The 14,389-nt window shown below is 48.9% G+C and overlaps 1 protein-coding gene across 2 annotated transcripts in view; it reads right to left on the bottom strand.

Moving 5' to 3' along the window:
- LOC117360842 overlaps window positions 1–14,389 on the bottom strand; it is a 72,469-nt gene that overhangs the window by 17,320 nt on the left and 40,760 nt on the right. For both annotated transcript variants that reach the window (XM_033945326.1, XM_033945327.1), the window contains exon 4: window positions 1,502–1,612. In XM_033945326.1, the coding sequence (XP_033801217.1) occupies window positions 1,502–1,612 (111 nt within the window). The remainder of the gene's footprint in view (window positions 1–1,501; window positions 1,613–14,389) is intronic.

Here is a 14,389-nt window from a genome sequence, read left to right as displayed (position 1 = left end):
TGTGTACAATTCTGGAGGCCACATTACCAAAAAGATGTGCTGAGAGTTGAGTCGGTTCAACAAATGGCCACCAGGATGGTCTCGGGATTGAAAGATCTCCCGTATGAGGAAAGGCTGAATAAATTGCAGCTATACTCACTCGAGGAACGTAGAGAGAGAGAGGATACATGATAGAGACATTTAAATATATCACGGGCCGTATTGAGGTGGAGGATAATATTTTCTTTCTTAAAGGTCCCTCGGCCACAAGAGGGCATCTGCTGAAAATCAGGGGTGGGAAATTTCATGGCGACACCAGGAAATTTTTCTTCACCGAAAGGGTGGTTGATCATTGGAATGAACTTACACTTCAGGTGATTGAGGCCAGCACTGTGCCAGATTTTAAAAGGAAATGGGATACACATGTGGGATCTCTAGGGAGGTAAAATCAAGGGGGGTGGGTCATTAGAGTGGGCAGACTTGATGGGCTATGGCCCTTTTCTGCCGTCATCTTCTATGTTTCTATGTCTTTCCCGCAATCTTACTGCACGGTATCCTCTGAGTATACCGATTCCCAAACCATCGACTCTTGGTAGACTGTCGGCTAAATTAAAAAAACACAATCTCTAGTTGAGGCAAGATATGCCTTCGAGATATGTGAACAGCTACCCTATTATCATTCAGAGATCGTAATAACCACCTCGGTGCATGAAATAACACCAGGTTGGAAAGGTATGATTGTTATAGCTGAAATAATGCTCAATGTGCCAACATTAAGCTCTTAAAATTTGATCCTAAATTCCATTGGTAACCAGTGGAATTTCAGATACAGAGGTGTCACATGGTCACGAATATATGCATTTTGTACTGTTTGTAGGCGCTTCAGTTGTACTCCTCCTATACCTGCATATATCAAATTACCATAGTCTAACTTAGATAGTACAAAAGCATGAATTAACATTTGTAGTGTTTTTTCATCTAAAAAATCACAAATGGCTCTGAGCTGTCTTAATGCTCCAAAACCTCTGGCAACCACAGATGAAACCTGTTCCTCAAAATACAAATGACAATCGATTATGATCCCTAAATACTTAAAAGTTATTTATTGGTTTTATACTATAATTATTTAAGGAGAGTTCTAATTGCGGTGTTGCCTTATCTTCTGAGATACAACATGCTACTGTCTGACATATTCAAAACCAATTTATGCTCACTCAATCATTCTTCTATTCTTTTTAAACTATCAAAGAGGACCTAAATCTAATGTTGCAGGGGATAGTCTATAGACTAATAAAATGTTATCTGCATAAATGAGCATTGCAGCATTTACCTTGCCAGCCCACAGTTAAAAAGCACTACTGTGATTTAGTAAGAACATAAGAATTGCCATCTCCGGATCAGACCCTGGGTCCATCAAGTCCGGTGATCAGCATTAATCTTAAAGCATTTCTGCTGTTTAGCAAGTGGAAATATACCAAATCAGCATCCTCCTTCTGGTTTATTTCAACTACATTTCTCTTACCTCTGAAGAAAGATATGAGGTCTGCTGCATTTGCCCCGATTAGCTGTAGACTTGGTACTGCATGAAACTTTACTTTTTAATTTCAACTGCTTCAAAATGTTCTCCATACTTCTGTTAAAAAATAAATAAATAAATAAAATAAATATATATACAGTGGTGCCTCACACAACGAACTTAATTGGTTCCAGGAGCAAGTTTGTTATGCGAAACGTTCGTTATGTGAAACGCGTTTTCCCATAAGAATACATGTAAAAAAAAATAATTCGTTCTGCAGCATAAAATATGCTAAGATGACATAAAAAAAGATAAATTTTTGGTTATTATTTTTATTTAGATACATCTAAAAACATAATTGTTTTTTAAAACAACACACATTTTTTAAATTTAAAGACAGACTAAGTAGAGTCTAATTTTACAGTGAGAGAGGGCAGAGTCTCAGCGGCAAAAACTGGGACTTAACTGTTCATTTTTTTTTTTTCTACCGTGTTTCCCCGATGATAAGGCAGGGCCATCAAATAAGACAGCCCCCCCTTTTTAGAAAAAAATGTAAAATAAGGCACCCCCCCCGCAAATAAGCCACCCACCGATACCTGCGCTTACCCGAATCGGGTGGTACGGTGGGTGACTCCGTGTGGTCCCTGGCACCCCCGACACGATCGGGGCAAGAGGGAGCTCAAGCCCTCTTGCCCCCCCGACTCCCCGACACGATCGGGGCAAGAGGGAGCCCAAGCCCTCTTGCCCCCCGACTCCCCGACACGATCGGGGCAAGAGGGAGCCCAAGCCCTCTTGCCCCCCGACTCCCCGACACGATCGGGGCAAGAGGGAGCCCAAGCCCTCTTGCCCCCCCGACTCCCCGACACGATCGGGGCAAGAGGGAGCCCAAGCCCTCTTGCCCCGCCGATTCCCCAACTCCCCGACAATATCGGGCCAGGAGGGAGCCCAAGTCCTCCTGGCCACGGCGACCCCCTAACCCCACCCTGCACTACATTACGGGCAGGAGGGATCCCAGGCCCTCCTGCCCTCGACGCAAACCCCCCCTCCCCCCAACGACCGCCCCCCCCCCAAGAACCTCCGACCGCCCCCCAGCCGACCCGCGACCCCCCTGGCCGACCCCCACGACACCCCCAACCCCCTTCCCCGTACCTTTCTGTAGTTGGCCGGACAGACGGGAGCCAAACCCGCCTGTCCGGCAGGCAGCCAACGACGGAATGAGGCCGGATTGGCCCATCCGTCCCAAAGCTCCGCCTACTGGTGGGGCCTAAGGCGCCTGGGCCAATCAGAATAGGCCCGGGAGCCTTAGGTCCCTCCTGGGGGCAGGGCCTGAGGCACATGGTCGGGTTGGGCCCATGTGCCTCAGGCCCCGCCCCCAGGAGGGACCTAAGGCTCCCGGGCCTATTCTGATTGGCCCAGGCGCCTTAGGCCCCACCAGTAGGCGGAGCTTTGGGACGGATGGGCCAATCCGGCCTCATTCCGTCGTTGGCTGCCTGCCGGACAGGCGGGTTTGGCTCCCGTCTGTCCGGCCAACTACAGAAAGGTACGGGGAAGGGGGTTGGGGGTGTCGTGGGGGTCGGCCAGGGGGGTCGCGGGTCGGCTGGGGGGCGGTCGGAGGTTCTTGGGGGGGGGCGGTCGTTGGGGGGAGGGGGGGTTTGCGTCGAGGGCAGGAGGGCCTGGGATCCCTCCTGCCCGTAATGTAGTGCAGGGTGGGGTTAGGGGGTCGCCGTGGCCAGGAGGACTTGGGCTCCCTCCTGGCCCGATCGTGTCGGGGAGTCGGGGGGCAAGAGGGCTTGGGCTCCCTCTTGCCCCGATCGTGTCGGGGAGTCGGGGGGGCAAGAGGGCTTGGGCTCCCTCTTGCCCCGATCGTGTCGGGGAGTCGGGGGGGGGCAAGAGGGCTTGAGCTCCCTCTTGCCCCGATCGTGTCGGGGAGTCGGGGGGGCAAGAGGGCTTGGGCTCCCTCTTGCCCCGATCGTGTCGGGGAGTCGGGGGGAGCAAGAGGGAGCCAGGCGGAGAGAGAGCAGTTAAGCGCAGTGCCTGCGCGGAAGGATGCAGCTCGGGCGACTTCGTTGTGTGAAACGAAGTTCGTTGTACGAATCAAGACATAAAGTTCGTTGTGCGCAGCGTTCGCTGTGCGAGGCGTCCGTTATGCGAGGCACCACTGTATATACAGTGGTGCCTCACACAACGAACTTAATTCGTTCCAGGAGCAAGTTTGTTATGCGAAAAGTTCGTTATGTGAAACGCGTTTTCCCATAACAATACATGTTAAAAAAAATAATTCGTTCTGTAGCATAAAATATGCTAAGATGACATAAAAAAAGATAAATTTTTGGTTATTATTTTTATTTAGATACATCTAAAAACATAATTGTTTTTTAAAACACACATTTTTTAAATTTAAAGACAGACTAAGTAGAGTCTAATTTTACAGTGAGAGAGGGCAGTCTCAGCGGCAAAAACTGGGACTTAACTGTTCATTTTTTTTTTTTTTCTACCGTGTTTCCCCGATGATAAGGCAGGGCCATCAAATAAGACAGCCCCCCCTTTTTAGAAAAAAATGTAAAATAAGGCACCCCCCCGCAAATAAGCCACCCACCGATACCTGCGCTTACCCGAATCGGGTGGTACGGTGGGTGACTCCGTGTGGTCCCTGGCACCCCCGACACGATCGGGGCAAGAGGGAGCTCAAGCCCTCTTGCCCCCCCGACTCCCCGACACGATCGGGGCAAAAGGGAGCTCAAGCCCTCTTGCCCCCCCGACTCCCCGACACGATCGGGGCAAAAGGGAGCCCAAGCCCTCTTGCCCCGCCGATTCCCCAACTCCCCTACAATATCGGGCCAGGAGGGAGCCCAAGTCCTCCTGGCCACGGCGACCCCCTAACCCCACCCTGCACTACATTACGGGCAGGAGGGATCCCAGGCCCTCCTGCCCTCGACGCAAACCCCCCCTCCCCCCAACGACCGCCCCCCCAAGAACCTCCGACCGCCCCCCCAGCCGACCCGCGCCCCCCCTGGCCGACCCCCACGACACCCCAACCCCCTTCCCCGTACCTTTCTGTAGTTGGCCGGACAGACGGGAGCCAAACCCGCCTGTCCGGCAGGCAGCCAACGACGGAATGAGGCCGGATTGGCCCATCCGTCCCAAAGCTCCGCCTACTGGTGGGGCCTAAGGCACCTGGGCCAATCAGAATAGGCCCGGGAGCCTTAGGTCCCTCCTGGGGGCAGGGCCTGAGGCACATGGTCGGGTTGGGCCCATGTGCCTCAGGCCCCGCCCCAGGAGGGACCTAAGGCTCCCGGGCCTATTCTGATTGGCCCAGGCGCCTTAGGCCCCACCAGTAGGCGGAGCTTTGGGACGGATGGGCCAATCTGGCCTCATTCCGTCGTTGGCTGCCTGCCGGACAGGCGGGTTTGGCTCCCGTCTGTCCGGCCAACTACAGAAAGGTACGGGGAAGGGGGTTGGGGGTGTCGTGGGGGTCGGCCAGGGGGGTCGCGGGTCGGCTGGGGGGGCGGTCGGAGGTTCTTGGGGGGGGCGGCCGCTGGGGGGGGGGGGGTTTGCGTCGAGGGCAGGAGGGCCTGGGATCCCTCCTGCCCGTAATGTAGTGCAGGGTGGGGTTAGGGGGTCGCCGTGGCCAGGAGGACTTGGGCTCCCTCCTGGCCCGATATTGTCGGGGAGTTGGGGAATCGGCGGGGCAAGAGGGCTTGGGCTCCTTTTTGCCCCGATCGTGTCGGGGAGTCGGGGGGCAAGAGGGAGCCAGGCGGAGAGAGGGCAGTTAAGCGCAGTGCCTGCGCGGAAGGATGCAGCTCGGGCGACTTCGTTGTGTGAAACGAAGTTCGTTGTACGAATCAAGACATAAAGTTCGTTGTGCGCAGCGTGCGCTGTGCGAGGCGTCCGTTGTGTGAGGCACCACTGTATATATATATCAGACATCAATTATTCAGTAGCAAAGTTTTCACCACTTCCCAAATTTAGACCTGCTCTAGTTTTGATTATTTTCCTTTGAGGTTTATCTGTTATGGCTGTTATGTTAACTACCGCGAAGTAGCCTGTTTAGATTGCTGCCGACGCTGCCGTTTGGAAGAAGGTATGTTGGTCTTGCGGTTGGCAGGGTTCGGATGGGAGGGAGAGATGGAAAGGATAGCGGGGGTTCGGCTGCACAGCAGGGTGGGATGGGAGGGAGGAATGGAAAGATGCTGCAAGGAAAGATGCTGCAAGGGGGGATGGGAGGAAGGGAGAAATAGAAGCTGTGCAAGGGTTCTGCTGCGCAAAGGTTCTGCACGGGGAGATGGGAGGGAGGAAGGGAAGGATAGAAAGATGCTGCAGAGGGAAGGCACAAGGGGATGGGTGAGAGGGGAGGAAAGATGCGGCACATGTGAGGGAGAGAAAGGAAAGAGAAAGAATTGGGGGAGGAGAGGAAGGGAGAGATGATCATTGTACATGAAAAACAAGACCTACTTGGGTGGGGAGAGTGGTGTTCTGTTTCTGGGGGGGTTTCTCAATTAACCAGAAAAACAGTTATCTAACACACTCTCAATTCCCCCCCCCCCTTCTCTCCTGTACCAGAGCACCAGCGCGGCAGCAGTCTTGGGCTGTAAAGCCCTCCTCCCTCCTTCAAGCCCAGAAGTGGCAGAAGCAGGCAGTGGTCCTGAGCCGCTCTCTCCCTCCCTTCCTTCCTTACTCAAGCACAGCCGGTCAGCAGGAGACAGCCTCAAAACAGGCTACTCGCAGCAAGCCCTGGTAGGACCATACGAACACAAGAATAGCCTTACTGGGTCAAACCAATAGTTCATCAAGCTCAGTAGCCCAATCTCACTGTGGCTAATCCAGGTCACTAATACCTGGCCAAAACCCAATGAGTAGCAACATTCCATGCTACCGATCCAGGGCAAGCAGTGGCTTTCTCAATAACAGACTATGGACTTTTCCTCCAGAAAATTGTCTAAACCTTTCTTAAAATCCGCTAAACTATCTGCTCTTACCACAACCTCTGGCAATGTGTTCCAGAGCTTAACTATTCTCTTGAGTGAAAAAAATATTTCCTCCTTTTGGTTTTAAAGGTATTTCCCTGTAACTTCATAGAGTGTCTCCTAGTTGTCAGCCTAGCTATCGCTACCATTCAGCATTTTTAGTTGGCATTACTTATGTCAGCGAGGCCTATGGGAAATTATATCAATCTGACTCTGGCATGTGAATGCAGATAGACCTTGAGAGCAGGGAGACGGTTTTAAGTATCCCTGATATGTTTTAAGTAGCCCTGATTGATATGTGTCAAGTATCCCTGATCGAATCATGACTAGCTAAAAGGTGTTAATGTCTGATTAAGAGGGTGCTTAGGACAATGGGTCCAAGTGCACAGATCAAGCCAGAGACTTAATCCCATCTTCCATGCTTGCAAGTATCACACCCTCCTTTGTCAATTAAATTGACCATTGTCTCAAACAGTTTGCAAGTTCTAAACAGAAAGATACTGGGGCATACAATATTTTCTCTATTCAGAATGGGATTCCAAGGTATAAAAGCCTCCTCTCTGCAACACACATTTATCTCTCTTTCTATCTAGCTATCTCTTGGCTCTTGGCTTGGCACTCTAGTTCTCTCTTGAGCTCTCTCTATCTCTCTGTCTATCCTTCTCTTTATCTATGGAACACGAAACATCACCCCATCCCCCTTTCTCTCTCTCTGCCTTTCCCTAGAACTTCACGCTTTCTTCTGGACTCTGTAAGGCAGGAAACTACATTGCTCTCTGCTTAAGTTTAATGCTCTCTGCTTAATTGTAATGCTTATAAATATTGCTTTTCTGTAAGACTATTTCTATAATATATTCTTTATGCAATCACCCCTGGCTTTGCCTTTTTGATTCTACTTCCTGGTGAAACTTCAGTGAGGGAACTGAATCTGGGACCAGCGTTTGTCAGTACGCCTTTTCACTTAACCCCTACCACCATACATTGGGGGGGTCACGAACAAAACTGACACTAGTCTTTGTAATTTTTGACAGAGTGAAAAATCGATCCATTTGTACCTGTTCTATTCCACTCAGGATTTTGTAGACTTCATATCTCCCCTTAGCTGTCACTTTTCCAAGGTGAAGAGCCCTAACCTTTTTAGTCTTTCCTCATACGAGAGGAGTTCCATCCCCTTTATCATTTTGGTCGCTCTTCTATGAACCTTTTCTAGTTCTACTATATCTTTCTTGAGATAAGGAGTCCAGAATTGAACATAATACTCAAGGTGGTCACACCATGGAGCTATACAGGGGCATTATAACATTCTTAAGTCTTGTTAATCATCCCTTTTTTTAATAATTCCTAGCATCCTGTTTACTTTTTTAGCCACCGCCACACATTGGGCAGAAGGTTTCATTGTATTATCTACAATGACACCAGATCCTTTTCTTGGGCGCTAACCCCTAGATAGACCCTAGCATCCGGTAACTGATTCGGGTTATTCTTCCCAATGTGCATCACTTTGCATTTGTCCATATTAAATTTCATCTGCCAATTGGATATCCAGTCTTCCAATTTCCTAAGGTATGCCTGCAATTTTTCACAATCCACATGCGTTTTAACAACTTTGAACAGTTTAGTGTCATCTGCAAATTTAATCACCTCACTTGTCCTTCCAATTTCCAGATCATTTATAAATTAGTTAAATAGCACCAGTCCCAGTACAGATTCTTGCAGCACTCCACTGTTTACTCTCCTCCACTGAGAAAAATGACCATTTAACCCTACCTTCTGTTTTCTCTCCGATAACCAATTCCTAATCCATAACTGAACGTTACCACCTATCCCATGACTCTTTAATTTTCTCAGGAGCCTCTCATGAGGAACTTTTTGTCAAAAGCTTTCTGAAAATCTAGATACACTACATCAACCATCTCACCTTTATTCATATGTTTGTTCACACCTTCAAATAAGTCAAGCAAATTGGTGAGGCAAGATCTCCCTCGGCTGAACCCATGCTGACTATCTCATTAAATCATGTTTTGTCTATGTGTTCCAAAATTTTATTTTTTATAATTGTTTCCACCATTTTGCCCGACACTGAAGTAAGGTTTACCAGTCTGTAATTTCCTGGATCTACCCTAGAACCCTCTTTAAAAATCAGCATAACACTGGCCACCCTCCAATCTTCAGGTACTACTGACAATTTTTAGCAATGGATTACAGATCACCAACAGCAGGTCAGCAATTTCGTGTTTGAGTTCTTTTAGTACCTTGGGATGTATACCATCTGGTCCAGGTGAATCACTTTTTAACTTGTCGATTTAGCTTAGTACATCTTCCAGATTAGCCAAGATTTCTTTCAGTTCCTCCGCATCACCACCTTTGAAAACCATTTCTGGTTCAGGTAGATCTCTTACATCTTCTTCCATAATTACCGAAGAAAAGAATTCATTCATCTCTCTGCTATGGCCTTATCCTCCTTGAGCGCCCCTTTTGCTCCTTAATCATCCAATGGTCCCATGGATTCCCTCTGAGGGTTTCTGCTTCTGATGTACCTAAAAAAATTATGAGTTTTTGCCTCTTTTGCAAGTTTCTCTTCATATTCTCGCTTAGCTTTCTTTATCAATGCTTTGCATCTAACTTGCCAGTGCTTATGTGTCTTATTTTCTTCATTCAGATCCTTTTTCCATTCTTTAAAGGATTTTTTTTTTTTTTTCTAATAGCCTATTTCACGTCACCTTTTAACCACACAGGCTCTCGTTTCCTCTTCTTTCTACCTTTGCTGATACGTGGAATACATCTGGTCTGGGCTTCCGCGATGGTATTTTTAAAAAACATCCATGCTTGGTTTATAGTTCTAACCTTTGCAGCTGATCCTTTTAGCTTCTTTTTAACCATTTTCATCATTGTATCATAGTCGCTCTTTCAAAAACTAAACACCTCTACAGTACATTTCTTTTACAACATCACTTCCAGTATCAGCTCAAATTTTATAAATGATATTGCTGCAGGGCTGTCGGATAAGATTTGCCTCTTTGCGGATGATACCAAAATCTGCAACAGAGTAGACACCCAGGATGGTGTGAATAACTGAAGAAAGACCTGGCATAGCTTAAAGAATTGTCTGAAATTTAGCAGCTAAAATTTTATGCTAAGAAATGCAAGGTCATGCAATTGGGCTGCAAAAACCTAAGGGAATGGTACAGAATTTAGGGGGTGAAGAACTTAAGTGCATGACAGAAGAGCAGGACTTGGGTGTATTTGTATGTGATGATCTTAAGGTGGCCAAACAAGTTGAAAAGGTGACGGCGAAAGCTAGATGGATGCTAGGGTACATACGGAGAGGTAAGGCCTGTAGGAAAAAGGAAGTATTGATGCCCTTATATAAGACTAGTGAGACCTCATTTAGAATATTGTGTACAATTCTGGAGGCCGCATCTTCAAAAAGATATAAAAAGGATGGAGTCGGTCCAGGGGAAGGCTACTTAAATGGTGTGTAGTCATAGTCATAAGGCATATGAGGACAGACTTAAAGATCTCAATATGTATACTTTGGAGAAATGGTGGGAGAGAGGAGCTATGATAGGGACATTTAAATACCTATGTGATGTAAATGCACATGAGTGGAGTCTCTTTAATTTGAAAGCAAGCTCTGGAATGAGAGGGCATAAGATGAAGTTAAGGGGTGATAGGCTCAGGAGTAATCTAAGGAAATACATTTTTACAGAAAGGGTGGTAGATGCATGGAACAGTCTCCCGGTAGAGGTGGTGGAGGCAGAGACTGTGTCTGATTTCAAGAAAGCCTGGGAAGTCACATAGTATCTTGGAGAGAAGAAGAGATAATGGTTGCTGCGGATGGGCAGACTGGATAGGCCATTTGGCCTTTATCTGGCATCATATTCTTATGTTATGATGACTATTTCCCAGCAGAATCAACACAGTTAACTCCTGTACTATGCCTAAAATAGCTCCCCCTCTTGTCAGTTCCCAGACCAGTTGCTCTAAGAAGCAGTCATATGGCATCTAGGAATTCTACCTCCCTAGCATTCTACAATGCAACATGTTCACTAGCGCCATTTTGAAACCGAGTGCAGACATCGGGTGTGAGCCAGCGCATGAGTGTATTTATTTCATGGTTTTTGGTCCCCTGATGCAGCCTTGACCGGTGAAACAGGGATTCCCTGTTGGGCGGATTTACAAATACAATGGTGCAACCTGGATTTACAGTAAGTTGGAAGATCCCTGAGAGGACAATGTGGAGCCTGGAGTGCAGCTAAGTTTTCTGGTTTTATGCCACACCAGGATTATTTGCGACTGAGACAGCAATATTACTTACCGTAACAGTTGTTATCCAGGGACAGCAGGCAGCTATTCTCACTAGTGGGTGATGTCATCCGACAGAGCCCCGATACGGACATCTTGAAAGCATGTCTTGCTTGAAGAAACTTAGAAGTTTCGAGATGCCCGCACCGCGCATGCGCCAGTGCCTTCCCGCCCGATGTACCGGGCGTGTCTCCTCAGTTCAGGTAGCTAGCCTGAGAAGCCAACCCAGGGGAGGTGGGTGGGACGTGAGAATAGCTGCCTGCTGTCCCTGGATAACAACTGTTACGGTAAGTAACATTGCTTTATCCCAGGACAAGCAGGCAGGTATTCTCACTAGTGGGTGACCTCCAAGCTAACCCCAATGGGATGGTGGGAGAGTTGGCAACTTAAGAGAACAAATTTTGTAGTACAGTTTGGCCAAACTGTCCATCCCGTCTGGAGAAAGTATCCAGACAATAATGAGAGGTGAATGTATGAACCGAGGACCAAGTGGCAGCCTTACAAATCTCCTCAATCGGTGTCGATCTGAGGAAGGCTACAGAGGCTGCCATTGCTCTGACCTTGTGGGCTGTGACCTTACAGGGAAGGGATAATCCAGCCTGGGCATAGCAGGAAGAGATACAAGCCGCCATCCAGTTAGAGATGGTGCGCTTCGATACAGGTCGTCCCAACTTGTTTGGATCAAAGGAGACGAAAAGTTGAGGTGCAGTTCTGTGTGGCTTTGTGCGATCCAAGTAGAAAGCCAGAGCACGTTTACAGTCCAGAGTGTGCAAAGCAGATTCCCCAGGATGAGAATGAGGCTTTGGAAAAAACACTGGAAGCACGATGGATTGATTGATGTGAAATTCAGAGACCACTTTAGGTAAGAATTTTGGATGAGTACGGAGAACCACCTTGTCATGATGGAATACAGTGAAGGGTGGATCTGCCACTAGGGCCTGAAGCTCACTGACTCGGCGAGCTGACGTGAGGGCCACCAGGAAAACCACCTTCCAGGTGAGATACTTAAGAGGAGCCGTTTTGAGAGGTTCAAACGGAGGCTTCATAAGATGAGACAGGACAACATTAAGATCCCAAACCACAGGAGGAGGTTTGATAGGAGGATTGACATGAAAAAGTCCTTTCATAAATTTGGAAACCACAGGATGAGCAGACAAAGGTTTCCCCTGTAGAGGCTGATGGAAAGCCGCAATAGCACTCAGGTGGACTCGTATAGAGGTAGACTGGAGACCAGACTGGGACAGGTGTAGAAGATAGTCCAATACAGACGATAGAAAAGCTTTCTGAGGGTCTGTAGCATTGGAAATACACCAGGTCGAGAATCTCGTCCATTTTTGGGAATAGCATTGTCGAGTAGCAGGCTTCCTGGAAGCCTCCAAGACCTCCCTCACAGCTTGAGAAAACTGGTGAGGGGTTATGTTGAAAGGAACCAAGCTGTCAGGTGGAGAGACTGCAGGTTGGGATGAAGCAGTGAACCTTGATGTTGAGTAAGCAGTGAAGGAAACACTGGAAGAAGTATTGGCTCCCTGCTGCTGAGTTGAAGTAGAAGGGAGAACCAAGGTTGTCTGGGCCACCGAGGAGCAATCAGGATCATGGTGGCATGGTCTGATCTTAACTTGACCAGAGTCTTCTGAATGAGAGGAAAGGGAGGAAACACATAAAGGAAGCGATTCCCCCACTCCAGTAGAAAGGCGTCTGCCTCGAGGCGGAGAGGAGTGTAGATCCTGGAGCAAAACTGAGGCAGTTTGAAGTTGTGGGGCGCTGCAAAGAGGTCTATCTGAGGCGTTCCCCACTGAGCGAAGATCTGATGAAGGGGTTTGGAATGGAGCGTCCATTCGTGAGGTTGGAGAAGACGACTCAATTTGTCTGCCAAGACGTTGTCCTTCCCCTGAATGTAGACAGCTCTGAGGAAGGTGTTGTGGCGAACCGCCCAATCCCAGACTCGAAGAGCTTCCTGACAAAGAGGGGCCGAGCCCGTGCCCCCTTGTTTGTTGACATAATACATGGCGACCTGATTGTCTGTGCGAATAAGGATCACCATGTCGTGAAGCAGATGCTGAAAGGCTTGGAGAGCATTGAAGATGGCTCTGAGCTCCAGAAGATTGATTTGATGGAGTCGTTCCGCACTGGTCCAGAACCCCTGAGTGCGAAGACCATCCAGATGGGCCCCCCATGCATAGTTCGATGAATCGGTCGTGAGAACCTTCTGGTGGGGAGGAGAGTGAAACAGCAAACCTCTGGATAGATTCGAAGAGGTCATCCACCAGAGAAGAGACTGCCGTAGAGCAGGAGTGACGATAATGTGACGGGACAACGGGTCGGACACCTGAGTCCACTGAGATGCCAGGGTCCATTGAGGAATCCTGAGATGTAGTCTGGCAAAAGGCGTCACATGAACTGTAGATGCCATGTGGCCCAAGAGGACCATCATGTGTCTCGCCGAGATGGACTGGCGAGAAGACACCGACTGGCAGAGTAGAAGGAGAGCATCCATGCGTTGAGGAGGAAGGAATGCTCGAAGTTGAATGGTATCCAGAACAGCCCCGATAAAGGGGAGACACTGGGTGGGCTGAAGATGTGATTTGGGGAAGTTGATCTCGAAGCCCAGACTCTGCAGTAAAGAAATTGTAGTCAAGGTCGCCGAAATGACCTCTGGAGCCGAAGGTGCCTTGATGAGCCAGTCGTCGAGGTATGGAAACACCTGGAGACCCATGTTCCGGAGTGCAGCGGCCACCACCACCAGACACTTCGTGAAGACTCTGGGAGACGAGGAAAGGCCGAATGGAAGCACTCGATACTGCAGATGGAGATGTCCCACCCGAAATCTGAGAAACTTGCGGGAGGCCGGATGTATCGGGATGTGAGTGTAGGCCTCCTTGAGATCCAGAGAGCATAACCAATCGTTCTGCTCGAGTAGGGGGTAAAGAGAAGCAAGGGTCAGCATGCGGAACCGCTCCTTGACCAAAAACTTGTTGAGGACTCGAAGGTCCAAAATGGGACGCAGATCGCCCGTCTTCTTCGGAACCAAGAAACACCGGGAGTAGAACCCCCGGTTTTGCTGATCTACTGGCACCGGCTCGACGGCTCGAAGCCGAAGCAGAGCCTGCGCCTCCTGTAGAAGAAGAGCGGTCTGCATCGAGTTGGAAGGATACTCTCTTGGCGGGTGGTCCGGGGGGACCCGTTGGAAATGAAGAGAGTATCCCTCTCTTACGATGGTAAGGACCCAAAGGTCCGAGGTGATCGACTCCCATTGATGATAAAAATGGTGGAGTCGACCCCCGATGGGAAAAACAAGGGAAGACAGAACGTCGGTTATGCTCCCTGGAAGAGAGTCAAAAGGGCTGAGTGGCCTTGGGTGCAGCCGGCATCTGAGGCTTCTGCTGAGACTTCTGTGGAGGCTGCCTCTTCGCAGGCTGTCTCGCTAGGGGAGCCTGTCTTGGTTGATAACGCCTCTGGTAGATTTGAGGCGGTCTAGATGGACGAGACTGTTGAGGCTTAGGCTTAGGACGCAGAATGGATTGAAAAGACTTCTCGTGGTCCGAAAGCTTTTTAGTGACAGTCTCGATAGACTCATCGAATAGATCCGCTCCCGCACAAGGCACATTAGCCAATCTGTCTTGGAGGT

Source organism: Geotrypetes seraphini, chromosome 5 (genome assembly GCF_902459505.1).
Source record: "Geotrypetes seraphini chromosome 5, aGeoSer1.1, whole genome shotgun sequence".
NCBI lineage: Eukaryota > Metazoa > Chordata > Amphibia > Gymnophiona > Dermophiidae > Geotrypetes > Geotrypetes seraphini.
The sequence above is the reverse complement of the archived record's forward strand: the minus strand, read 5'-3'. Positions and strand labels throughout refer to the sequence as shown.